This window comes from Ochlerotatus camptorhynchus, unplaced genomic scaffold (assembly GCF_037179485.1).
Source record: "Ochlerotatus camptorhynchus isolate MF236.1 unplaced genomic scaffold, CSIRO-AGI_Acam_v1.1 ptg000244l, whole genome shotgun sequence".
In the NCBI taxonomy this organism is placed as follows: domain Eukaryota; kingdom Metazoa; phylum Arthropoda; class Insecta; order Diptera; family Culicidae; genus Ochlerotatus; species Ochlerotatus camptorhynchus.
In genome coordinates, this window is record NW_027040734.1 from 1,906,096 (window position 1) to 1,933,843 (window position 27,748).

Sequence of the window (27,748 nt, forward strand, 5' to 3'; positions counted from 1 at the left end):
TTTCTTATGACTAAAATTAATAAGTGGTTCTTATGTAATTCTTACGTTCTTTTGCATTAGTGCACAATAACACTAATGCAAAAATGGTACAGGCTTAAAAAGCGCTCAAATAGCAACTGTGGAAGTGTTAAAATAACACTAAGTTGAGGTAAAGTACCAGTAGAGACGTAATAATACCAAAAGAAGAAGCAGGTATTCGAGAAAGGCAATCCCAGGCACCAATTTTCCCATCCACACACGCGGCAATCCCATTTCTTCAGCTGGATGACAGCGATCCGATTTGGCGCTGCAAATGTCATCGCATCGCATCGACGACCTTGAACAGTTTACGAATTTTCCAACGAACGCGCGGCGGCGGCCGTTGCCAAAAATCTCCGAACGGGAGGCAAGGCAAACAATGCCGGCTTTGCCGGATTCACCCCCCCCCCCCCCGAATTATTCATTCGGCGGAAAATCTCCATCGTGCGCGTGGGAGCCTACCGACCCGAGCGAAACCCTCCCTGTGCTGCTAGTCAGTCCGTTAGTCAGTGGGGTGTTAATGTATAAATCCCTCCACCGTACCGAGCTGCATGTTCATTTGATCTGCTAATCTCGCCGGGGTTGGTTTTATGCTCGCTTGTTGATATTCGCGCATCATCCGATCTCAAAAGAATCTGAACCATCAACATTGGAGTGAGGTTTGCATCGAGAGTGTTACGTTTCATCGAACGGGAGCAGCTCATCAATCAATCAATCAATCAGTCGGACCAGCCTTGTTATTGGGGTGTGTGACTGGGAGGAAAAATTACATTGACCATTGTGCTAAGTGGTGGACTCTTTTAGTTCAGCAGACGACGGCGGCGGCAATTGTGGTCTAAAAGTGAGTGAGGCAGCTGATTGACATCGGAAGAGAAGACTGACGCTGGGTGTGAGTGTGCCTATCTGAAGATGAAAATTGTGCAAATGAGATGCTGATTGGATCGCACCGCACGAAAAGATAATCTTAATCGGTGGAAGCAGAAACAGGCAGCAACGCACAAAAGCATAATTGTTCGTGCTGTTGTTGTGGTATTGTTGTTGCGGCTGCTGAGACGACGGGAACTGAAACCAAACGCTGAAAAAAAAAACTAGTGTGAAGATTGAGTACCGAAGAAGCATCATCCAGCGAATAGAAAATACTTTAAAGTTGAAGTTTAATTATTACATAAATTTATTGCGCGGAGTTGTTTGTACATAAGACCACATGAGGAACCAAAGTGAATTTGCACAAAACGAATAGGAATTTGGAACGTGTGTTAGTTCAATTTAACTGCGAACTTCCTGTTTGCGCTTACAGGCGAAGAAAACGTTAATGATATAGTGCATTCGGCTAGGATCAAAGTGTGGCGACTGTTGGGAGGAAGTTTACCCCGTGGAAAATCGTTAAAGTCAACCGGTGAAAGAGAGAGAGAAAAGAAGAAGCAGAAGGAACTCAACTCAAATATTCATTTCGTTGGAACGTGACCGTGAAACTGGGACAAAGACTGCACAGCGCCACCATGTGGAAGTACATCGCCATTGTGTCAGTGTTTGGAATGTACCTGCTCAGGACCCAGCAAATCAGCGCGGTAATTGCATTTATTGATATATTGAAAATGGTTTCGGTGGGACACTGTAGATTTTCAGATAATTGTCTAGTTAAGGCGGTTTAGATCTAGTTGCATACATTTGGGCCCAAATGGAAGATAAACAATGTCAAACAATGTAGATGGTGGGAATTGAACATCTGAAAGCTAATCTGAAAATGATTTCGTCGTTCCATTCCTCCCAAATTATGGTATACTTCTTGAGATGGTTTTATAAACTTTGTTACGAAAAGTCTCCATCAAGATATGAACAACTGGCATTAATTATTTAGCAATCGATTTAGCATATCTAGAGCAGTTTTGGTAATTTATTTTAAGGTTGCAAATACTCATTTCAGCTAAAACAATGTTTTTTTTTTAATTATGAAATAATTAGATGCTATGATCATATTTTGAATTGGTAAGATACAAGAAGAGCTTGCAAAGAATGTGTTTGGCATATTAAACCTGTTTATTTCACTTCATCAGAGTCACAATCAGCGATTTTTCACACACTCACTCACTCACTCAGCGATCAGCAAATCGCTGATTGTGACTCATAGAAAGCAAAATTTACAGGTTTTATGTTTCAAACGCATAATTTGTAACCACTTCTTGTAACATATAAGTAAAACATGTCATCATACCATCTTTTGGTTTTATTATTCCGAAAAACATTATTTTAGCTGAAATGAGTATTTGCAACCTTGATTTATTTTGCTGGGGTGGCATGAGCTCAGAAAAATGGATCATACTTTATTTTGATTTTATTTTTTTGTTTTTCGATAGAGCTATCAAACCCACGTCGCCCACTCACGCGTTTCAAATCTTCTATTGAACACACTTAGAAATTAGTACCGACTTCTAATCTAATCTAATCAAATCTTATACAAACGCAATGGAAAATGATTAGGTTAGATAACGCCTAATCATTTGTCTTGTCAACATTGGTGTTTGCAGCATATCTGAGATGTTACACAAACATCAAAACGGCCAGGCCTATTGCGTTGCATTTGCCGCAAAGATGATTCTGTGAAATGATTCTAGTTTGAATAAATATATTTAAGCAGCGCTACGTGGAAATACCGTACCAAACGCTCTGAGTTATGCAAGAGTGAATTTAACAATCATAGGTGATGGAATTAATGGTTTATATAATATAGTATAATTGAAGGATCTCACCAAATGCCTCCAATGTACATCAAATTCCTTATTTATAGATACAAATGGAATGATTTCACCAAAACTGGTCTGCTTGGTCATCAACTTTTCCGAGCTTCAAATGGAGTACTCTTTTGGTCGCTTCTTCTTGGTGTGGCTGTATCGGACGATTGGATGTTGGATGTTCAATGGAGATTTTTTTTTTTTCGGAGTGAAAGTACACACACGTCCATTGACTGCCAGGATTCGTGACTATAATTAATAGTTCGGCAGTTCAACAATATCAGAGCTTTCATCCTTTTCCGACCAATAATGGGCTTGGTGTACAGCACAGGCAGCGATAAATATGTAGAACACACGGACAGAGTACGATCCGACAATGATACGTTTTTTCACGGCTCAAGGTCACTTTCGCTTGACTCTAGAGGAGTCGTAGTTGAATATTTGTCTATCATCAATTGAAACGTAGAACTTATTATCGACTTCGGTAATTTTTTAGCGAACTTTCAAAAGCAATTTTACTACAATTCAAATTCAAAACACTGTCAGCCTTGTTTAAATAATCGTGCCTTGGCATTTTAGTGAAGTTTGCCTTATTTTTAAGCTTTAAAACAAATGAATTAAAAAGCCTGTTTTTACCGCACAGTTCAGCTGTTGATTGTTCGGTAATCATTTCTAAGTGTGAGCATTGATCTAAATTTAAATTCATGTTAAGATAATCAGCAAAGAACTCCCGAATGAAGTAAGATAATCAGATGCTGGATCATTAGGTCAGCATGGTCACTAGCAGGGCGATCAGTCCGCATCGTGCTCTCTTGCCGTGCGGATCTATTTGCTTTTTGCTGAAGGAAGTGTTACTACTACCTTAAGCTACAACAAATTTAAACAGCACTTTTCAGTGCTCAATATACAAGCAAATTGTCTACTTTGTTCGACTCTTATTCCTCTTCGATCCTTGTTTGAACCCTACCCAAGGTAATCCTGCTTGGATATGGATTTGGAAATTTCCTCTTCGATCTTTCAGATTCTTATAGTAATCTGCTTGGAAGTCGATTTGATGATGATGATGATGATGGTCCCACCTCTTACCCCTACAAAGGTTTGAGCTGGACGATTTATCTTTAAGATAATTAAATATGACATTTTAACCAGGTTGGCAAACAAAATCGAACTGGTTTCAGTTACAGATATAAATTCCCTCTAGAGTTTACAGTTGCTTCACAGCGATATAAATGTGGAAAAGCTCAGGCGTCCACCTCTTAGTTCGCCTTTTTGTCCACCTAAAATATTCATAAGTATTACAAGCAATCTAGAGTTAATGAACAATCAACAAAGCATCCTATTACACTAGTAACCCCGCAATCTGATGCTATCATAATTTTCAGCAATGTCAGGAATGATCACTAACCCCCAACATTTTCCAGAAAACTAACTACTAACTCAAGGTATCTTCCAAATAAGCTTCAAAATTTCATATTTTTTTTTTTATCAAATGTTAAATTCAGTCCTCTATATCCGTAATATGCGCACGAGGCTCAAACCTTTGTAGACTACTATTTTTTACTACTACTATTAAATCAAATATCAAAAATCCATCATAACCATCGTGGCGAACAAAATAGTTTTTTCAGTGCTACAATAAGGAAATATATTAATATTAAAAAGTCGTTATAACAGCTATCCATATAAAATAATCCGTTAGAGATATCTCCGTCAAGATACATAATTTGTCAGTTCATAAAAAAAAAATCACTGGATAGCTGTTCAAAAGACAGTTTTAACGTGTGAAATGCAGTGTCTTTTAAATTCGGTAAGTGTTGCTGAACGTTTGATATGTCTAGGCATCGAATTGAAAACATTTATTCCTTTATAATATAATGAATTTTGTGAAGCACAAGTCAAGAAACGTGGTGTTCTTATTTCAACCGCGTTTCTAGTATTATATCTATGATAGTCACTTCCTCTTTCAATTCGATCACACAAATATCGAGGCAGCAAACCGTCAACTACTTTAAAAATGAACACCATAGTCAAATATACAATTCTTTGCTTCACCGACAACCATTGTAAGGCGTCTAACATCAAAGTTGAGGAAGTGAATCTATTACATCTCAAAATCAAACGCATTATTTTATTCTGCAAGCGCTGTAATCTCGATATTTGTGTTGCATTGGCCAGAAATAAAATGGAAGGGCAAAAGTCTAGATGAGGAGAGATGATTGATTCGTATAGCTGTATTTTACTGGCAATAGTTAAATCGTTTTTCAATCGACATAGAATTCCATACTTCTTGGCAATTTTCTTGATGACATTGTCAATGTGAGAGTTGAACTTAAGTTTGTCATCAATAATCACGCCAAGATATTTAATCTTCTGAACGCGATCAATAGTCTCATCATCAATTACAACAGAGACGTTCTCATTTAATCGATTCGGCGAAATTACCATAAATTTAGTTTTACTTGTATTCAATTTTAACTGCTTACACTTCAACCATCTACTTAGATACTGCAAATCTTAATTCAAGTGTGAGACGGAAACTTCTAAATCCTTAGCTGCAATGAATAACACAGTATCATCTGCAAAAAGATTAATGTCGCAAAACCGTAAAACACGTCGCAATTCATTAATATACATAATAAATAAAAGGGGCCCTAATACACTTCCCTAGGGCACTCCAAGGTTGTTCCCCACGGGACTGGAAACAGAATCATTAAAAACAGTCCTTTGAGTTCTGTCAGACAAATGGCTTTCAAACCATTTATATGCAGTACTCGTAATTCCAAAGGGCCTAGAAATTGTTTCAAAAGCGCGTTTCAGATCCAAAAAAACAGCAACAATCGTATCTTTATGCTCCAAGTTGTCTTTCCACTTTGCTAACACCAAATTCAATGCAGTTTCAGGCAAGACAAAGGTCGTCTGTACTCTAGTGGTCGAAAATTAAAGTGTGAACTGTCTGTTGGGAATGGACTTTTGGCGAACCTTCGGAATTACTCCGGAATTACATGACTAGGCTCTGGTAAATCCCTGTGTTGATCAGGTTATGGATGATGAATATAGAAGAATAGAAGAAGTAAAGGCCCTCTTTCAGGGCGTTACACCGGGTAGATTGAATACCACCACATTAACTGAGCACAATATTATAATAAAGGAAGAATTCCAAGGTAAGGATCCAGTACTTCGGTATCCCTATAAGATGAGTCCACATAAATTAGCGAAGGTATGGAGTGAGGTATACAGACGGTGTTCGATGGGAATCATAGAAGAGTCGGATTTAGATTAGTCACTGAATATAGTCGCCGTGACAAAACCTGATGACTCTATTCACCTTTGCTTAGACGCAAGACCTCTCAACGAGCGCACAGTACGTGATGCATATCCGCTCCCGCATCCAGGTCGTATACTGGACAGTCTGCCAAAACCCAGGCTCCTATCAACTGTTGATTTAAAGGAGGCTTTCCTCCAGGTCACATTGGCTAAGGACTGTCGGAAGTATACGGCCTTCAGTCGAAGTATGTTCCAGTTTACCCGACTGCCATTCGGGCCAGCCAGGTTAATGGACCAAGTGCTAGGTCGTGGAAAGCTGGAGTCCTTCGTCTTCGTTTATCTTGATGATATAATCATCGTCAGCGAAACCTTCGAGCACCACGTACAGTTGCTTAAAGAGGTGGCCGACTGTCTTAGCAAAGCCAACCTAACCATTAATTTGGAAAAAATCCCGTTTTGGAGTTCCACAGCTAAAAATATTCTTGGATATTTCCTATCTCGCAACAGGATGAAGTTCATTCCCGAGAAAATTCAACCCATCCTGGACTACGAGAGACCGATCACAATCACGAAGTTGCGTCGGTTCTTAGGTATGTGCGGATACTATCGCCGCTTTATCGATCGGTATAGTGAGGTGACAGTGCCTTTAACCGATCTACTTAAAACCAAATCCAAGACCATTAGCTGGAACTCCTAGGCAGAAAAAGCGTTCCATGAAATCTAGGAAATGTTGGTCACTCCTCCAATTTTGGTATCACAGGATTTTTCTAAAGAATTCATCCTCCAAACTGATGCTAGCGACACCGCAGTGGCAGCCGTGCTTGCACAAAGGCATCCCGATGGTGAGAAACCGCAACTACCATGGAGCCGAAAAGGAAGGGCTTGCGGTAGTGTTGGCGTTAGAAAACTTTCGTGGCTTTTTGGAAGGTTACCACTTTCGACTAGCCACAGATAACTCAGCGATTACTTGGATAATGCAAACCAAGTGGAAGACTGGTTCACGCCTGAGCCGCTGAAGCTTGAAGGTCCAACTCTACGATATGACCATAGAACATCGTAAGGGGAAAGACAATGTTGTACCAGACGCATTTTCCCGTGCCGTGGTTGAAATCTCGGCAGTGACCAAGTCTGATTGGTATTGCGATCTAAAATCCAAAGTAATCGATAATCCTGAAGATTATTGTGACTTTAAGGTCGAAAGTGGGCAACTGTACAAGTACGTCAAGACCGAGGAATTTCTCTGCGACTCGCGGTTCAGTTGGAAACTGATTCCCGTACCGGAGTGCCGCCACGAAATAATCGAGAAGACGCATGAAAACCTTCTCCACGTGGGGTTTGACAAAACCCTTCACGAGATCAAGCTTAGATAGGGGAATTTACGTATTCTCGGCAACCTAAGCAGCGACCTTCTTTCTATAGCCTTTTTCTCTATGAAACGCACACATATGCAGTATTGGTTTGTTTAAAAACATTTGCTGCCAGCTGCTCTAACAATTTCAGTCGAAAGAATTGTCAAAAACTGTTTTGAAACGCTTTTACAAAGCTCCAATCTTCTCTAGTGAGAGAGAGTATTGTCGGCAACCAGTTTTTCTTCGGCAACCGTTCCATTTGAACTGCATGTAAATCTGCTGTTCTATTATCGGCAACTCGAAATCAGCTACAATTTGTAGTGCGTGTGTTTCATTTCAAGAAAACCCTGCTAGATTGCTTTTTCTCAGTGGTAAAATATTTTCAAATTGAAGCTGAAAGCATAAATAATCGTTTGCATGCATTCAGCGAAGTGTTTTCGTAAGAAAATCCAGTGAAAATAGTGTTTCAATTTGGGTTGCCGAAAATAGTCTGTCATGCCGAAGCCGTCATTTCCCCTATTTTTGGCCAAGTATGCCATCTCAGATTAGTCAACAGACGTCTTAAATTGCATTTTTCTTTCTATTTTTTTATAGTTAACGCCCCAAAATCCGAACGTCTTTGGGGGAAGTACTCTGCTCGTAGCCACCCCGCCGGGGAAAATCGGGCCAGCTATAGGCTGGTATGTAAGCCGCAGCTTACAACACCCATGTCAAACAGAAACAAAACAAAAACAGAATGTTGTTACTGAATTAGTAGCGAGCATTCACCTTCTCGCCTGTCCATTAGACTGATGCAAAATTTGAAATTTTCGCTCAACAGTGCTCAAACGGTTACAAATTGGATCCTGATTAGGCTCCCAAAATTTGAACTTGTTTAGTAAGAAACTGACTTGGCACAAACCATTTGAAGTTTATACAGGTCGGACTCGATTATCCGGAGACTCGATTATCTGGGGTTCGATTATCCGGAATTTAAGACTCGATTATCCGGAGTATTTTTTTTTGCGTTTTTTTTTTAGTTTTTATGCAGACTTATGAAATAATATATATATTATATATATATATTATATATATATTATATATATATTATATATATATTATATATATATTCAAATATAAAATATGATTATTTTAACAATATTGGATGTGGCTAAGAGGGCTGAAAAAGGGGTTGTTTTGTATATTGAAACTCGGTTATCTGCAGTTTATATGAAAATTAATTAATTCAAATGAATATATTTATTTTATATTCATTCATAATTTGAATACAGTGGTGACCCGATTTTGTCAGCCTGTAGAATTCAATTAGTATCGTTTGAGGTGAACTGTTTTCTACACTCGTTGATGGTATTTTATTGATTGCAGGACTCAATAGTGACATTCTTCGAGAATTATATTCAGAATATGGACTCTGAACACCACAGGGTGAGCCTCTGGAAGATCCGGAACAACCGTAAAAGTGGCCAATTAATGAAATTGGTCTTAGAACTTCGCGATTTTTTCAATACAATAATCATGGTTAAATAAACTAGTAAAACTTGTCAGGCAACTTATTGTTTATTTAAGAATAAAACAAATTCATTCGTCCAGTAACAAAGCATGAATAAAAAAATTAAACGTTTACGTTCAGTAAATCAATTTCTTTCAGGAAAAACAACTTCTTGATTAGTGAGTAACAAAGCAAGAGATATAAAAATCAAACAATTACATTCTGTGAATCAATTATTTTCTCTAGAACATATCTACGTACTTCTCGCAGCAGGAACTGTGTTTCCAATCGAAGTCCGTTTTCCTCTGTCCTAGCAATTACAATTACCCGATTCGTCATCTACATCAACCTGGTGTGGTTCCAAAACTAATGAAGCATTTGCTCCCTCGACAGTTGAAAACGTATTTTCGCCATCGTAGAACGATGTGTTCGGGTGCAAAACGATGTTCACAATATCATCGTCGTTCAGGACGTCAAACTCCACGTCCTCTTCGTGTACGGTATTGTCCATCAATTTCTGCTGAATCGAAAGTAAGCGTTCTCGTACAACCGCCAACGGGGTGTCATCTTCATTATCGAATTCTGGTTCTGTGTACAGAATTTTCCATGACTTGGCAATGGAATCAGCCAGTACCTCGTCCCAAGCCTCGGCTACCCAAAACATAGCATCCTGGATGTTGATTCTCTTGACCATGTCATCGAATTCTCCTTGGCGTCCAAGAACATCACGCATAAGTTTTTGCATGTAGTTGGACTTGACCATCTGGATGACGTTTTGGTCCATTGGCTGCAACAAGGCTGTTGTGTTTGGTGGTAGAAAGATCGTAGAGATTGCTCCATCTGCAGTTCTAAGCTCGTCGGCTCACAGAGGAGTAACTGGAACAAAAACCTGGCCAAAATTATATTCACTGGTTTTGAGCAATTTTCTGCTAATATATATTCAAATATTTAATATTAATAGGTTTTAAGACTTCTGTTAACTTTAATTTTTGAAATCCATCTACTTAGCAGTGCATATCTGGCCTTTCATCATCCATACGAATAAAAAAAGTAATTGGTTTTGAAAGTAGGATTTTTTTTTATTCTTCTGCTTAATATAAGGATTATTTAACAAAAAAGAGTAAAGAAACTATCCAAGAATCATTGCCCTGTACTAAAAAAAATAAAAAATAACGAAAGTTTTAATAACACAATTTTTGATTTTTTACGTTCGTTAAGTTATAATCTTTGTATTCAATATTGAGTAGTTTGCGGTTACCGTGCACAGATTCTGCTTTATTTTCATTCGTTATCGCCAGATATGACGCTCTGCTAGTTTAGCTTGAACGAACCTATGTGTATGTAAAATCGAATGGGTAAATGTGTGTGTGTGTGTGTGTGTGTGTGTATGAGAGAGTTTTACAACCAAATGGCACTCGCTAATTTTCAAAATTTACAGTATCTACCTCAAAAGTGAAATACTTTATGGGGTAAACGGTCTGTGATAAACATTGAATTACAAGGCAAAGAAACCTTACTCTTGCTACACACACAAATTATAAAGATAAACTAATGTCACACGGTTTTTCTAGCGTTACACTCCTTTAAGCTAGTACATCGATTGAGGTACTTGATTAAAAACCTTAGCAACATTAGTAAAATAATGCTGGCCATGGGTATCAACCGAGAGTAGTTTACTGAAGTGCAATTTTAATCTAGTACCACAATTGATGTACTAAATTAAAGAAGTAGTACTCGGTAAGTTTGTCATAGGTATCTGCAGAAAACCGTTGTGTTACGGAAGTTTTCTGGAAGTATGACCTTATAATGGGATAAAATTTTCCCACGAAATGATGCAAAACATGCCATTTTCAAATGGCTCGCAATCGCCAATCCGGACGACCAAGGACGAGATTCTAATGCCAATGTGTTTATAATAACGTGAACTTTCATTCGTCCATAGATTATATGATCTGATCGCCCAAGATTCTACAACTTTTTTAAGTCTAAAACAGCACAAAAAAACATAAAAAATACATTTTTTTCATATTGTTGAAAAAATAAGACATTATTTAAATTTAAAGGTTTTTATCTCATAACTTTTTAGAAGAGAGCCCAAAGTACCCATTTTATTATAATACTTGTTTCTTGATCAAATTGTTTATATCTGGTAGGCGTAATTATTACATGGTTACTTTTTGGAAAACAAGAAGCTTCGAATTTCTTCAGTTTTTGAACACGTCTCAAAATTTGTAAACAAAATGTAACGTTTTTATTCCGTTGTTACTTTATGCTACATATATTGAAATATATAAAAAAAATAAAGAAGCATGAAAAATCAAGAAAATCTTGTTTTCTTATTTTGGCCAGGTTTTTGTTCCAGTTACTCCTCTGTGCGGCGCTGCAATGTGCGGAACAGTTGTCTAACACTAAGACGGCCCTTACCGGCAGTTTAGCACCTTCCAAAAATGCCGTTACCTTAGGAACAAACTCCTTAAAAAACCAATCCTTAAATAACTGCCGGGTCATCCAGGCATTTTGTGACGAGGCATAGTATACGGGCAGCTCATGGACGTTCTTCAATGCTCTTGGTCGTTTTGACTTTCCAATCATCATAAGCGGAAGTTTAAACGAACCATCGGCATTTGCGCAAGGCATAAACGTCACACGCTCCTTGTTCCCCTTTCTTCCTGGAGCTGATGATTCGTCCATTGATATGTTGACGAAGGAGTACATTTGAAATAAAGCCCGCTCTCGTCTGCGTTGAAAATCTGGCTTGGAGATAGGTGCCTAACGATGGTTGCAAAATGTTCAATGTACGAATAAACGGTTGCAGCATTGTTAGAAAGTTTCTCTTCCGTTATTTTCAGAAACCTGATGTTGTGTCGTTTTATGAAATTCACGATGTATCCACGGCTCCCTTTGAACTTCTCATCGTTGTACAACTTTCCGTACAGTTTCGCTGCCTGAACCATCAACATATCATGGCTAACAGGGATATGGCATTCACGTTTCTGAAGAAACCAAATGTACAGAGCTTCGTTCGAATAGAGTATATTTAGCTCTTTTGAAGGTTTTCCGTTTGTAACGTTTTAAAACAATTAAATATGATTAAGGGACCATAACAAAATGCTTCTGGAGCATACTAGTAACTGTAACATTAGAAAGTAATGTTTTTTGATGTTCCATAAACAATAGCAGAACCTTTTTGTTTAAGGTTAACAAATCTGGTAAAATGTAGGTAATGGTTGAACTGTACCAATAATGTTTATTTTCTATGCGGGTAATTAGCTAATTTATTTTTTGCTTCCCTAGAAATATTTTCTGGCTACGCCAAATAAAATAACAAAAAAAAAAATACGTTCTTTAATTGCAGATTTGATTTTTTTGTGATTCGATTATACGGAGGATTTGATTATCCGGAGTGAAAAAAAATTCGATACTCCGGATAATCGAGTCCGACCTGTATAGGAATTACTATGGGAAAAACAAAATTTTTGATCATATCTATCTCAAAATTCACCAGTTCACTCTGCTTAAGAAAATGATAGCCACGCTTGATTAAAATTCTCTCAGCTACAACTTTGTTCAAGACCACTTTTCGATTAAATGTAAGGAACATTCCAGTCACTGATGTCTTATGATTATGCTCCATCAACTGTTCAGCAGGCAACATTGATTTTTCTGGGACGTAGAATAGGTCCAGTGCTGTGCATTATCATAACGGTTATTGTACCTTGACGGTCATCCTCATATAACCGTCACATATCAAAAATGATATGCTACATTTGGAAACACCTTTACCTCACTAGACCGTCTTCATCAAAGCCATCCATGACAGTAAGATTAAATGATAAGGAGAGAGTAGCAAAATCATTCACTCACTGATCATCTCTGTTGAACATTTATGCTCCCTCATTTTCCTGTTCTTGCTAAAAGTTGATAAGTTAAGTGTTTTCCGGATCCCTTGATACTTAGGTTTTGGTAATGTGGATACGATATGCGGTCAGCATCCTTATTATTCGAGCTCAAGCGTCACGGTATCCGGAAAAATAAATAGCTGCAAAATCTCTATCCATGAATAAGCATTCTTGACTGCAGGTAGTACGTGTTAATGCAGATATGAATTCTCACTATAATAATTTTTGTTAAGACATTTTCCTTGATAAAGCACAGCTATCGCCTTATCCGGGATTTTGGAAGAGGAATGACCGTCATAACCGTATTTATGCTCGAAATTGAGATGACGGTCAATTTATATGTCTGTTAATTTTTCCTCTGTGATATGATGGTACCACATTATTGATGTTAGTGATATTGCGAATGAGTGAGAAAAGCAAAAAAATGGTATCTCACGGTTGTTGCATCATACTGGTGAGAAGTTTTACGGAAAGACGGTTCTCAGTTGTTTTGATTATTAACCGTAGGAATATATTTTGTCAATCTAAAGGCTGTCAGTACCGTGATGCAACTCAGCACTGAATAGGTCACAAATATCATGGCTACTATGTCACACTGCAGAATACAGTGTTGCCCACAATACTGCTGCTTAATCATGCCAGTTTGACGCTTGGCTTAAAAACGATCTTGTGCAAAGTTGTAGCTGAGAAAATTTCCCATAAGAAAAGCGATACAACTTGTTAACAGCGCAATATGGAAAAATTCTAGAAGACAGTGAACAAAAAGTTTGGGTTTCCCATAGTAATTTTCATATAAATTTCAAATGGTTTGTGCTAAGTCAGTTTCTTACCAAATGATTTTAAATTTTGAGATGCTAATCAGGACCCGATTTGGAACCGTTTGAAGACTGTGGAGCGAACATTTCAAATTTTGCATCAGTCTACTATCCATCTCTGGCTACGCTCTTGCATTAACTATCAATGGAATCAATTTCGTGGAAAAGTTTCAAAGTTGAAACTCACCCTTGTGGTGACGGTCGTTTTTACCCCCCACTCACTGAACTGGGGCATATAAACTTCTAGACTTCCATAAGATCCAGTTATGAATTTTTGCCACAAGGTTGGCAATGGTTTGACCTATGAAACAGAATTCATAAGTCAAAGCAATGAAATTCAGAAGTCAGCTTATCGCACATAAAAAAAAGTGTAAAATGCAGCAGACTGGATTTGAACCTCGATCGTTCATATTATTAAGTCTGCGACTAAAAACGTATAAGAACCACCTAATGTAATACGATAATCCTCAGTGTACGGTGCTGGTTCACGATGCCATTTGGTGAAAACAAACGACATCTAAGAAAAAATATTTAATTTATTCACTCGATTGCCAAATTCAGCGATGCTCGCAACAATGCATTATAGCATCACCAGAACATTGCCACTAGTTCCAGAATAAATTGATGCAAGCAACAAAATCCACCGTTCCTCGAGGATAATTACCGCAAATGTAAGCCTAGCACGGCACGATTCCGTACTTAAAATTTCACCCAGAACACGTCATTTATGCACGAGTAGCGTCGAGCAAAATTGGCCCAAATACATCACCATCGATCCACGATCTTCCACAAAAGAAGTAGCCCAACTCATTGTGATGATGTAATCGGGCCTGTCGAATGTCTCGATTTGTTTGTTTTTCACTCGCTGATCGTTGCGAACGTCGTGAAGATGCAACATCAATCAGTACCTAACCTATTACATTACCAGTTTGTTGGGATTGCTCTCCATAGCTCAGCACGAATAAAGGATGAAACCCAGCCAAACTAGTAGACCCACTAATTTTCAATTTAGAAAACAGTCGAAACGAGGAGGAACAAAATCAGCTGAATAAAAGTGCATTTGAGTATCGATTTAAGTGCGCTGCAATTATGCTTTGATACCAACTATTGGCCGCTCAGCTAGGCATTGGTGGCCAGTACAAAAATGATCGATGATTGAATGATTGGAAGCATTTTTGCCGCTTGTAGATTTGCCTCGGTGGCAATTGACTGTAGTTTTGTGGGAATCAAATAAACAGTTGAAATCGAACATCAAATTACGCGTTGGTTTCCTCGATTGGCTTTGTGTGATGTGAATCAGTCAATCAAATTTGTTGGATTCATAGGAAAGAATTGACAAAATTAAACAAATCCTTACGCAGGAGTCCATTTTCATTCCGGCTCAAAACAATACGTTTGATTGCAATAATTTAAAATTTCTATGTCCTAAAGTTACAACAAACGTTGTACTTTAATTATTATTTTTTAAATTTAAGCAAGTTGCACAAATTCGTAGGTGGTACAAGTCCTAGACCATTGTTTCCCGCCTCCATCTGTTACCGTATTGACCGAGATGTGGGATTGACCTCGGCCTCTCAGATGGAAGTGGCATTATCTCCATCAATCGACAACTCTCCTGGCCACCACGTCCTTGCAACTGCTGGGGATGGGAAGGATTGTTAGTTGGACACTTACTTAAGAGACATGCAGAAAACTCTACGACCTCTCATAAGTGTAACGGGAGCTCAGAGGTTTGTTATAAGTGGGGAAGGTAAAGCCATAAGATACGTTCGGTAAACGTTGCTAACAGATTTATAATAGCAATGGGGATAGAATAAGGAGTGAAAAATGGCAAGGATGGGGACCGTCCTAGGATCGAACTCCCGACCTTCTTCTCAGTAAGCAGAAATGGTAGCCACGAAGCTACAGAGCCCACCAAATTTTCTTCAAATGTTGTTGTTCCAACGTTGAACATCGCACCCCATTACCCCCATTGTTTGTACTCATAAATCTAGTCATAGCTGGTGATCTAGCCCAGTAAGTTATTATGAAGCTATGCACACCCTCCCATTGCCGTCTTCTACAGATTATCCACACTTCATATGATTCATATGAAATAGGGTGGACCAATGGCACAGTGGTCCAGAATGCAGATTTAGGTGGAAGGATATGTTTTGAGCCTGAAATTGAATCTTTAGACTAAAAGTCTCATCTACAAAGTTGTTCCTTATAGGTAGGCCCTCATTTTTATGACAATGAATTCTAGGGTGGTTCTTATTATCATTAAAATCAGAAATCTAACTTTTTTGTTTGAAGGAATTAAAGTATACATTTTTCGGTAAAGTAATAGCTGAGCTAATTTCAAGCAACTTTTGTATCTCTTAAATTGACTAATTTAGAGCTATTTTCTTGAATTGAGTTGGGGTGTCTCTAAAAAACAGTTGTTTTGCTCTAGTTTTCTTCTTTCAAATTTCTCAACAAAGGTGTGATCTTTAGAAGGCACAAATTTTTGCTGCACAAAGCTTGTCTATATATTCCGCCGATCAGGAGTTATTTACTGTGTTTCTACTAAAAATATGCCCTTTTCAAATGTTAATATCTCTGGTTGGGGCATACAAAAAAAAAGTTTTTTTACGGCATTTGAAAGGGCGTATGCTATTCTCAATAATTAGATTAGAGGTATGTTAGTTTTTGAACTCGTATAAAATCATTTTGAATTTATTCATACTTTTACTATATATATACAGATTATACCTCGATATAACGTAACTGTCGCTTTTGACTTCCATCGGCAATATTTCGCTAATAACAATTGAATCATACACATTAATATTACCACATAGATGGGAGATTATCTTATCGGTCCTATGGTTTTATTACTTTGCTTGTTTGAATGATCGTTTGCGAGAAATCTATTCAGAGAGATATAGATAACAAATTGACTTGTAAAACATTCGTCTTAAAGAATTTTATAAGTCTCTAGAAGATGACTTTCATGAGAAATTTGTAATAAAGAAGTTATCGGCTAAAGGTGGTTTTCATAGGACCACTCTAAGTCCGCATCGTGCTCTCTTGCCGTGCGGATCTATTTGCTTTTTGCTTAAGGAAGTGTCACTGCTACCTAAAGCTACAACAAATTTAAACAGCACTTTTCAGTGCTCAACCTGTAAAAATTTTCTACCTTGTTCAACTCTTATTCCTCTTCGATCCTTGTTTGGACCCTATCCGAGGTAATCCTTCTTGGATATCGATTTGGAAAATTCCTCTTCGATCCTTCAGATTCTTATAGTAATATGCTTGGAAGTCGATTTGGATAAAAATTTACTGCCGCCAAGGCGCCTAAACACAAAAGAAAGGGGCAAACTCTTGACCCCCCTTCTGATGAAATTAATTTGAGTAATCAATTTGATTTGCTCACGGATGATGAGAATGATCCATCATCCAAGAAAAATTCTAGTAAACTTTCCCGGTCTAATGCCAAGAAGGAAAAGATTCCCCCTATTGTGATAACCACTTACGATTTCCATGCTCTTCGCATGGAACTTTTGAACTTCATGAAAGTTAAGTTTTCTCTACAAATTGGACGTCGGGGTGAATGCCGTGTATTGGCTGAAACTTTGGACGGATTTAAATGTCTTCTCAAGTATCTTACTGAGAAGCATCACAAATTTTTTACTTACGAAACTGAACGTGTGTTCAAGGTTGTCATGAAAGGACTGCCCAGTGGTGAGTCCCTGGATCAGATCAAAGATGAACTGGGAAAATTTCTTGGAGTTGTGCCACTCCAAGTAATCAAAATGAAAATGAAATCCCGTCCTGGCGATTCGCGCAACGGGATTTCTAATGATTTTTATTTAGTTCACTTCAAGTCTAGTGAACTAAACAACCTTAAGGCCTTAGAAAAAGCTAGCCTTATGCTCCATGTCCGAGTGAAGTGGGAACACTTCAGGAAGACTGGAGGAAATTTCCAAAACCTCACTCAGTGCCGTAAGTGCCAGGGATGGGGTCACGGAACTAAAAATTGCTAAATGCCAGCTAAATGCATGAATTGTGGTGATTCCTCTCACGCAAAGGACGACTGTCCTGTGAAGGAAGATCCTAAGAAATTTAAATGTTCAAATTGTGGTGAAAACCACAAATCCAATTTTTGGGAATGTAAGACTCGCAAAGCGATCCTACAATCTCGTTCTAACCGACAGGTAGGAAACGCTCCACGTTTCCGACCAGGTACAAATTCCTCTGCTGTTAACAACGGTCAGCGAGGAACAAATTCTACATTCGTACCCGTACATACAAATATCACCCCTGCTTCAAATGTTTCATCTGTACCTACTCCCCTCGCTGCTAACAATGTTCAGCGAGTTAATGGAGCTACCTATGCTGCTATTGCAGCGGGTAGAAATCAAAATACTAACCAACGTTCTAACGGAAATTTTGATAATTTTGACTTAGGAAGCATTACTGCCCCTAAAATGGAATTTTTACAGAATTCATTAATTGACATGATTTCTGATATGCTTAAATCTAACTCCATGTTTGATGCTATTCAAACTGGAGTAAAATTTGCTAATAATATTGTCATGACTTTAAAATTCAGTAATGGATTTTAAAGCATTAAACATTTTAAATTGGAATGCTCGATCTCTTAAAGATAATGAAGACGAGCTATTTAACTTTTTGAGAGTTCATAACGTGCATATTGCCGTTATAACTGAAACGTTCCTTAAACCTGACCATAAGGTTAGGATGGAGGCAAATTACTTGATTTATAGAAATGATCGTCTTGATGGACCCTGTGGTGGCGTTGCCATCATTATTCATAGACGAATCAAACATAAAATTCTTTCTTCATTTGAAACCAAAGTTTTTGAAACTTTGGGAGTTTCTGTTGAAACAAAATTTGGACAACTTACGTTTATAGCTGCCTATTTGCCATTCCAATGCGTAGGCCAGCAAAAGAATTTTCTCAAGGGTGACCTCCAGAAACTTACCCGTCATAGGTCTAAATTCTTCATTATTGGTGATTTTAATGCAAAACACCGCTCATGGAATAATGCTCAAAGCAATTCCAATGGTAATATTCTGTTTGATGATTGTTCTGCAGGTTATTACACTATTCAATATCCAAACAGCCCAACATGCTTTTCTTCTGCAAGAAATCCCTCCACTATTGATTTGGTCTTAACTGATTCATGTCAACTTTGTAGCCAACTGGTTACCCATGCTGACTTCGGTTCTGATCACCTTCCAGTAACTTTTGAAATATCCCAAGAAATAATTCGTAATCCCAACAGCTCTACTTTCAATTACCATAGAGCTGATTGGGAGCAGTATCGAACATTTATGGAATATAACTTCGATCCAAACATTCCTTTGCAAACCAAAGATGAAATTAATTATGCTCTTGAATCTCTGACTACTTCTATAGTTGAAGCAAGAGCTTTCGCAGTACCAAAATGCGAGGTTAAATTCGATTCAATTATAATAGACGATGATCTTCAGCTCTTGATCCGTCTTAAAAATGTTCGTAGGAGACAATATCAAAGAACACGCGATCCTGCCATGAAAGTTATCTGGCGGGATTTGCAAAAACAAATTAAAAAGCGATTCTCTGCCCTGAGGAACAAAACTTTTGAAAATAATATTTCTAAATTAGACCCGAGTTCCAAACCCTTTTGGAAACTCACAAAAATTTTGAAAAAACCTCAAAAGCCAATTCCAGCGCTTAAAGAAGGTGGTAAAATTTTGATCACAAATTTGGAAAAAGCTCAGATACTTGCTAAGCAATTCGAGAGTTCCCATAATTTCAGTTTGGGTCTTACTAGTCCTATTGAGAATCAGGTTGCTCGGGATTTTCTGAATATTTTCTCTCGGGAAAATATTTTTGATGATTCCTGGGGGACTGATTTGGATGAAGTAAGGTCTATAACTAAAAAGTTTCAAAATATGAAAGCTCCAGGTGATGATGGAATTTTCTATATCCTCATCAAAAAACTTTCAGAGAGTACCTTGTCTTTCCTGGTAAAATTATTTAACAGATGTTTCCATTTGGCATACTTTCCTGATAAATGGAAAAATGCTAAAGTTGTTCCAATTTTGAAGCCGGATAAAAACCCAGCTGAAGCTTCTAGCTACCGTCCAATAAGTTTGCTTTCTTCAATAAGTAAACTTTTTGAAAAGACAATTTTAAATAGAATGATGCTTCACATCAATACGAACTCAATTTTTGCAGATGAGCAGTTTGGATTTCGCCATGGGCATTCAACTACTCATCAACTCTTAAGAGTTAACAATTTAATTCGTTCAAACAAATCTGAAAGCCACTCAACTGGAGTTGCTCTTCTAGACATAGAAAAAGCATTCGACAGTGTTTGGCATGAAGGTTTGATTGCTAAATTGAAAAAGTTTAATTTTCCACTTTATATTATGAAATTAGTTCAAAATTATGTAACTGACAGAACTCTGCAGGTAAATTATCAAAATTCCAAATCTAATCGACTACCTGTTAGGGCAGGAGTTCCTCAGGGTAGCATTCTTGGGCCTATATTGTATAACATTTTCACTTCGGACCTCCCTGATTTGCCTCAGGGTTGCCACAAATCTTTGTTCGCTGATGACACAGGCATTTCCGCTAAAGGAAGAAGTATTCGTGTTATTTGCAGCAGACTGCAGAAAAGTTTAGATATGTTCTCTTCTTATTTACAAAAATGGAAGATTTCTCCCAACGCTTCCAAAACTCAACTTATAATATTTCCACATAAGCCTAGAGCTTCGTTTTTGAAACCTAGTAGTAGTCACATAGTCACTATGAACGGAGTTCCAATTTCCTGGTCAAACCAAGTGAAATATCTTGGATTAATACTTGACCAAAAATTAACTTTTAAAGATCACATTGAGGGCATTCAAGCCAAATGTAACAAATATATAAAATGTTTGCATCCTCTTATAAACAGGAAATTCAAACTTTGCCTGACGAATAAACTTCTAATATTTAAACAAGTTTTTAGACCGGCCATGCTTTACGCTGTGCCAATATGGTCTAGTTGTTGCACTACCAGGAAAAAAGCACTTCAAAGGATTCAGAACAAAATTCTGAAAATGATTTTGAAGTTGCCTCCCTGGTACAGTACTACCGAAGTACATAGAATTTCAAATGTTGAGACTTTAGCACAAATGTCCAACAAAATAATTAATAATTTCAGGCAAAAGTCGTTGCAATCCTCAATTGCAACGATTAATTCCCTTTATACTTAGATAAGATTAGTTTTAGTTTTTAGTTTTAATATATCAATTGTTATACTGACATGCAGGTTAAAAAACCTGTTTAAAATACTGAATTGCCAAGACATGAACAATGTAAAAACACTTAGATATATATCATAACAATTAAGGCTGGTACGTTACTGCAGTAACTGGAGCACCTAGGTTAAAATTAAATGTAATTTATTTTGAATTTGGAACAAATAAAGAGTTAAAAAAAAAAAAAAAAATAGGACCACTCTAATGTCAAAGTTTTTTTTTACAAAGTTGCTTGAAATTAGCTCAGCTATAACTTTGCCGAAGAATGCATACCTTAATTTCTTCAAACAAAAAAGTTAGATCTTTTATTTTAATGATAATAAGAACCACCCTAGAATTCATTATCATAAATATAAGTTGCAATTTCAGGCTCAAAACATATCCTTCCACTTAAATATGCATTCTGGACCACTGTGCAATGGTATATGGCCAAAATATACAGTTTTTTTTATTCTTAATAGGCTATTGTTTGCTGCATTGTGAAAATGTTTCAGTCCACTAGAGTACGCCATGCGTTGTCATTATTGGATTGAAGTTCGTGTGAATTTCTGTTTTTTTTTATTAGAATGTAAGAATTGTCGATCCGTCTTGATCACTTCAGACAAAGCAGCCCCTTCCGACGAAGTTATTGTTCCTGTAGGTTTCTTTTCTCCTGATCACGAGCGATCATCTATCCACGTAGGAACTATCCAGCTCCTGGACAGTTATAGCACCGCAATTCTGTCACAAATCAATGGCCTGTTGAATGAACCCTGGATCTCTGCTTTGAGAGTGCTCGTGATACAGCTTTTTTCCTCTCAACTGCACCCGAACTTTTAGTCAAGGAAGTGCATCATCACCCTGCTTTAGTTATCGTGATCGAAAATAATATTCTTCATGATTTAATCAGCACTCCAAATGCAGTGTCATATGACTTCCGTAGAGCTGACCATCGCAGTATTGTCCATGTGCTATCTAACCTAGATTCGGAGCATATTATAGATCCTGTACACGTCAACATTGCTGCACAAACCTTTTCTCACGTCTTGGCATATGTCATTGACAGGCAAGTTTTCAAAAAAGATCATCCATATCCCGTGGATGACGAAAGATCTTCGCTCGTTGAAAAGAACTAAGAAGGCTGCTCTCAGAAGATTTATTTAAATTTAAATTCCGCACACTGCCGCTGAAATGCTACTATGTCAGACTCAACCACGAGTATAAGCGGTTAAGTCGTCTCTGTTTTCAAAGCTACCAAAGAAGGATTCAACGGCGGCTAAAATCACACCCGAAATCCTTCTGGAACTTCGTAAATGAGCAACGCAGGGAAGTCGGCTTACCCTCTTCCATGATTTTTATTGGTGAAACTGCTGGCAATCAACAAAACATTTGCAGCCTGTTCTCAGCTAATCTCATTACTTCCGCGACCAGTAATGTTCATGTGGTCAACCAAACGCTTAGCGTTGTCGACGCCACTACAGATACGATTTCTAGAGCAGCATCTAAACATCTAAACTTAAGACTTCAGCTAAGGCTGGAACCCGATGGTGTTCCGTCGATTATTCTTAAAAAGAACATAACTTGTCTTTTAGATCCACTGCGCCGCATATTCCAGCTCTCTCTCTTTCCAGCGGAATCTTTCCGTCTTACTGGAAGACTGCGGATATGTTTCCTGTTCATAAAAAGGGAAGCAAACGCGTCGTAAACAACTACCGGGCAATCACATCGCTGAGTGCTGTATCAAAACTTTATGAATTGGTTGTCATAGAGTCCCGAAATGCGCATTGCAAGCAATATCTAAGTATAGATCAACACGAATTCATAGCTGGGCGTTCCACAACTACGAACCTGCTGTGCCAAACGTCTTACATCACAGACAGTTTGATTGCTCGGACCCAAACGGACGTTATTTACACAGATCTTACGGCAGTCTTCGTTAAGCTAAACCATGAAATTGCGGTCGCTAAGCTTGATAGGCTAGGGATCCGGTGGAAATCTTTTGAGATGGTTTCATTCATACCTCACGGAGCGCTAACTGACAGTAACTTTGGGTACTTGTCGCTCAGCAAGTTTCTGTGCAAAGTCCGGTATACGTTCACCATGTTATGACAGGGCCACGATTAACGTTTTCAGACGATCTGAAAGTTTTTCTGCGCATCCGCTCACTCGCCGACTGCCGTTCTCTCCGAAATCGCATTGACATCTTTGCTGATTGGTGTATGCAGTAGATAGAGTTAGTGTACAATAGAAACGAGTAGAATCGTGTGAGCGTGAAGCGTGATAGACCGTATGTAAACGGAATCTGATCGGTTTGGGAATTTCGATAGAGCTAGAGATTTAAATATGAGGTACCTAAGCTTGTTGACGGCATTCTTATGACGGACTGTGGAGAGAGTGGACGACGAGCAGAAGCGGCACAAGCGGACCAACAGAGGGAGCAGCAGATTCGTAGAACCGTGACTGAGGCTGTAAACCTCGGTCCGGTTACTACATCGGACTACCAGCTGAGCGGCAGATTCATGGAACCGTGACCGTGGCTGGAAACCTCGGTCCAGTCACGACAATGGCGCAACTCGGTAGATGAGAACCATCCTCTTTCTTGCGAGGATGCTACTTTCCCTCCCTGAGAGGGTAGATAAAACTCCACCGACAGGGTAGATGAAATTTTTCCGAGAGGGTAGATGAAATTCCCCCAAGAGGGCAGAAGAAATTCCTCCGAGAAGGTTGAAGAAATTCCTCCGAGAGGGTGGATGAAATTCTCCCAAGAGAAATCCTTCCGAGAAAATAGAAGAAATTTCTCCGAGAAGGTAGAAGACATTCCTCTGAGAGGGTAGAAGAAATTCCCCCTAGAGGGTTGATAAAATGCGCCGAGAGGGTTGATAAATTGCTCCCGATCTTCAATTAAGGAGGGTAGAAGAGGGGAAGAATGTAGTAGATAGAGTTAGTGTGGAATAGAAAGCTATGTCTCAGAACATCCCGGCGTCGCCGACTGGGATTGAACCCAGGCCTGCTGGGGTGAGAGATAATCACGCTTACCACTACACCACCGGCGCCGCTGTGTGTAAAATTTTAGACTTATACATTTTTAGTAACTTGACAATGCTTTCCTTGTTATTTTCGTTTGTAACTGTAGTATATGTAGTCTGTATAATCTGTACTTTTTTTTACAACACATCATTGGGACTATTTATAATCTGTACTTTGTTGCACATTGTTTGCTTTGTACCAAGCTACCGTTTCTTTCGAGTAGTCGGATCAAAATAGTACTGGACCATCATGTTGACGGATCATGGGCCGCAGACGCCGATTCAAACACTCCCGAACGTAAATTTCAGTGTTCATCGTCTCTTTCGTCAAAAATGGCTTTGACAACTTGCCACACTCACATATCGCTTACCGAACCATGGTCTTCTCACCAAATTTTTCGGTAAAAATTGACTTATCGGCATCGTCAATTTCCTGACCACCACGGACTGTGTAACATTGGTCTCCCGGAAGTGTTTTGTAGTCAAATTTGACGTTTGTTTCATCGTCCATGGTCCGCGCCAATTTTCCACACAGCAGGCTATATATAGCTTCCGAGCCCTCGATTTGACGGATGCGGCTTGTTTCTGACTCCGTTTTGGCTTCTTCTGCTTCCTGAACGTTTTCAGCCCGTTTCTTGCCTTGGCACGTTAGGCGTTGCTCTTCGATATTCTCAGTTTTTTGGCCAAATATCGAACAAAGGCACTTTTCTTATTGGCGAAAGCTTGGTGATCTTCTGGTCCACTTTTTGGTCCACCGGTCCCGGTTTACGGCCAGATTCCGATGTGTCTTCTTAGGTAACTTCTTCGCCAAACTTCCGGATGGCGGTTTGGACTGCTCCGATACTTACTTCCTCCATTTTCGACATGTTCCTTATTGATAGGTTGTGAATAGTGCACCATTTATGCATGATCTGTTTGTGCTTTTCGAGGAAATGCCTCGCATTTTGATGATTTTGTAAAAAAAAATGCACTTTGCGCACACAAACTTGTTGAGCAATAAGTAAACAGCAAGACACATCGATGAACAGATGATAAACTTCATCGGGGTAGAAATGGCGGTGAGTAGAAAGTGGGCTTATACTTTTTGGGACACCCTATAAGTATCAACTTGATTACATTTTATTATTAATGAGTTTTTGATTTTTAAACTTTTGTGTAAATATTGATGTTTACCATACATTAATGAAGATTTCATTATAACTGCTACTCGAACTGCTAGGGCCTATATATATATGTCGCCGGAGGCCAAAGAAAATGCATCCACTGCATCCATCCACTTCAAAGCTGAAATGTTACAATTTTTAATTTAATATTTTGCAAACTGTATTTGAATTGCAAATCTTACAAAACAGTGGGCCTTATCCACTTAATAGGCCTCCAGAGAGTGAGGTTATGTAGTTGGGAATTCTGTGTCTCACTAAAGTTATTAATTGTAACTAATTACTTAACAAACAAACTAATAATCGTTACTTACATATGATGTGAATGATTTAGATCATCAAAGTTCAAAGTAAAATCAAACTATTATAAATTTTTAACAATTTATTAGAAGAAAAATAATACGAGGTCACACTCAATCAATAGTGAAGTCTTTTTCTTCGGTATTTGATCTACAAGATTTTCAATCAAATTTTCCAAAGAGGATACTGTTTTCTACTAACTGCTATGCGTGGTGCTATGAAAAGAACTGCAACTTTCAAAGAGCGTTTATTTATATATTCGGACCACCCTAATGCAAAAACAGTGCTCCAAGGGATGAACTTGAGTCTGTTATTAAGTGTCGTGCTTCGCCGGGGCATCATTTGAATTTCACGCCCCAACAATGTATTTCCCATGGTCCGTTGAATCGCTGGTTCACGCTGTATGGTCGTCATATTTAGGGTCTTGTGTGTAGATTTGGAGCAGTAAGGGGTAAGACAAATTACCAGTTTATGACGGTCATTTGTGGTGGTTCCTTTGTATTGGTCGACGATCGACCTCGCCTATGATGGTGATTAATTTGTGTTTGTAAAATAAATGATTCGTTCGCGCAAATTTCTGCAGTTTCGCCATTTTACGGTTCAGAAAAAAATTATGTGATTAAATTCAACTAATCCGCTGATTTCCCCCTCTTTCTCCTCGCAGCAAGTGTTCGGCTACGAACCGGACGTAGACTATCCGGCGTTTGATAGGATTCCCTCCGGCCTGACGTTCCGCTGTTCGGACAAACTACCCGGCTACTACGCGGACGTGGACACGCGCTGTCAGATCTGGCACTGGTGCCTCCCGAATGGCTACATGTTTTCCTTCCTGTGCCCGAATGGAACCGTGTTCAATCAAGTATTTCACCCGAACGATTTCAGAATGCTTGATCCTATTTTTTAGAGATTTGTAACTAATGGGATGTTTATTTTTTTCAGGCTCACCGAGTGTGCGATTGGTGGACCAACGTGGACTGCGGTGGATCGGTTGGATTGTACGACAACAATAACGAACTTTATCGGGACGTGGAAGGAAATCTGATAGCTGGATAATGGCGTGCGATTATTTGCGAAATTCCTATAATTTATTGATGTTAAGTTTTAATCGTATCTAGCGAAGACAGTGACGTTAAAATTTACCTTATCTTTTGTGACTATGAGAAATGACTTACCGATATACCTTTTAGTGTGTTGTCTTGACAAAACTAATGAAGATAAATGAGATTTTTGTGTTGATAGGTAAATTTAATAAAGTTAATTTTTTTGTTTGTTTTTGTAAATACGAACGTGACATAATAAAAATGTAAAAACATGTACTTTAAAATGCGTTTTAATATTTCGCTGATCCTCCCTGACTTGGAAACAATATTGATATTGCGTTTTTTTATTTTACAATTTACCTTTAATTTCACATACTCGTTTAGTTAATGAAACTGATATTGTCTGGGGCAGTTAATTAATGTCTTATTTTTGCGGATCCAGACTCAAATGGACTCCATTAAATTAAAAATCTTACCTTTTGGACCTGTAGGATAATTTCCTCGGTCTTGTGGGTCTATGTGAGAGAGCTTACGGACCGACATACATGTTAATAATTCCGCGCAAAGTGACAGTTCAACTAACATTTTCAGCCTTAGAAGCCACCTTTTTCCAGCATTGTGTTGTAGCAAAATAGTATTCGAGAGCGTTTACTCAACTTTTTCACAACCATTACTCAATTGGTCAATTGCAATGAATTACTAGCAGCTTATAAACGCTAATGTCACTTCTATGCAAATATTAATTAACTTTCAGCTTGTAGCTGCACAACAAAGCTAATAAAGTGAATATATTACTCATTTGATGGATACTACACAACCAACCACTCTTGCTGTTTTACAGCTCTTACTCCACTTCTTTACGAAGCTGAACTAACTAGTCGAGAAAGATGATTCATGTGTACTATTATAAAGCCTCTACTCAGCGATCTTATTGTAGAAGGCCATGTAGATTTTTTTACGTCAGTTCGAAGTGTCTAGGTTTGCAAATGCGGTCGTCGTCTTGATTTCGAGTCCAGGTTCCGGTGCATGATAATAATTGGGTGGTGTGCTTATAACTAATTTCGAGTAACTTGATTCGCAGCTAAATAAAATCAATCCCTTCTACTCAGAGGTATGGAGAAACCTCTACAAACTAGGAACTCAGCGATGTACGAGTTCGAAAAAGTAGTGTAAATTTCCGTTACTATGATGCACATAAAGTGTATCTCAAAATTGATCGTCTTCTTCTTCTTATTCGCATTTCAAGCTTAGCGCATATTAGCTTATTGCGTGCTCTCAACTTAGTGTTCTAAATGCACTTCCACAGTTATTAATTGAGAGCTTTCGATGCCAATACCAATGCATGAATTTTGTATATTGTGTGGCAAGCACAATGATACTCTATGCCCAGGGAAGTCGAGAA

General features: G+C 38.4%; 1 protein-coding gene across 1 annotated transcript; it reads left to right on the plus strand.

Moving 5' to 3' along the window:
• The first annotated feature begins 1,494 nt into the window (after positions 1-1,494).
• On the plus strand, positions 1,495-26,469 carry LOC135704658 (U-scoloptoxin(01)-Cw1a). The gene is made up of 3 exons (XM_065226142.1): positions 1,495-1,586; positions 25,971-26,165; positions 26,246-26,469. The coding sequence occupies exons 1-3, from the start codon at positions 1,518-1,520 to the stop codon at positions 26,357-26,359; spliced, it is 378 nt and encodes a 125-aa protein (XP_065082214.1). The 5' UTR covers positions 1,495-1,517; the 3' UTR covers positions 26,360-26,469.
• The last annotated feature ends 1,279 nt before the right edge of the window (positions 26,470-27,748 follow it).

Bases quoted from the DNA above. Each gene is read 5' to 3' on its own strand.
- LOC135704658 (XM_065226142.1), top strand. From the start codon at position 1,518: ATGTGGAAGTACATCGCCATTGTGTCAGTGTTTGGAATGTACCTGCTC. The intron at 1,587-25,970 runs GTAATTGCATTT...TTCTCCTCGCAG, and splicing joins GGACCCAGCAAATCAGCGCG to CAAGTGTTCGGCTACGAACC. The intron at 26,166-26,245 runs GTATTTCACCCG...TATTTTTTTCAG, and splicing joins ATGGAACCGTGTTCAATCAA to GCTCACCGAGTGTGCGATTG.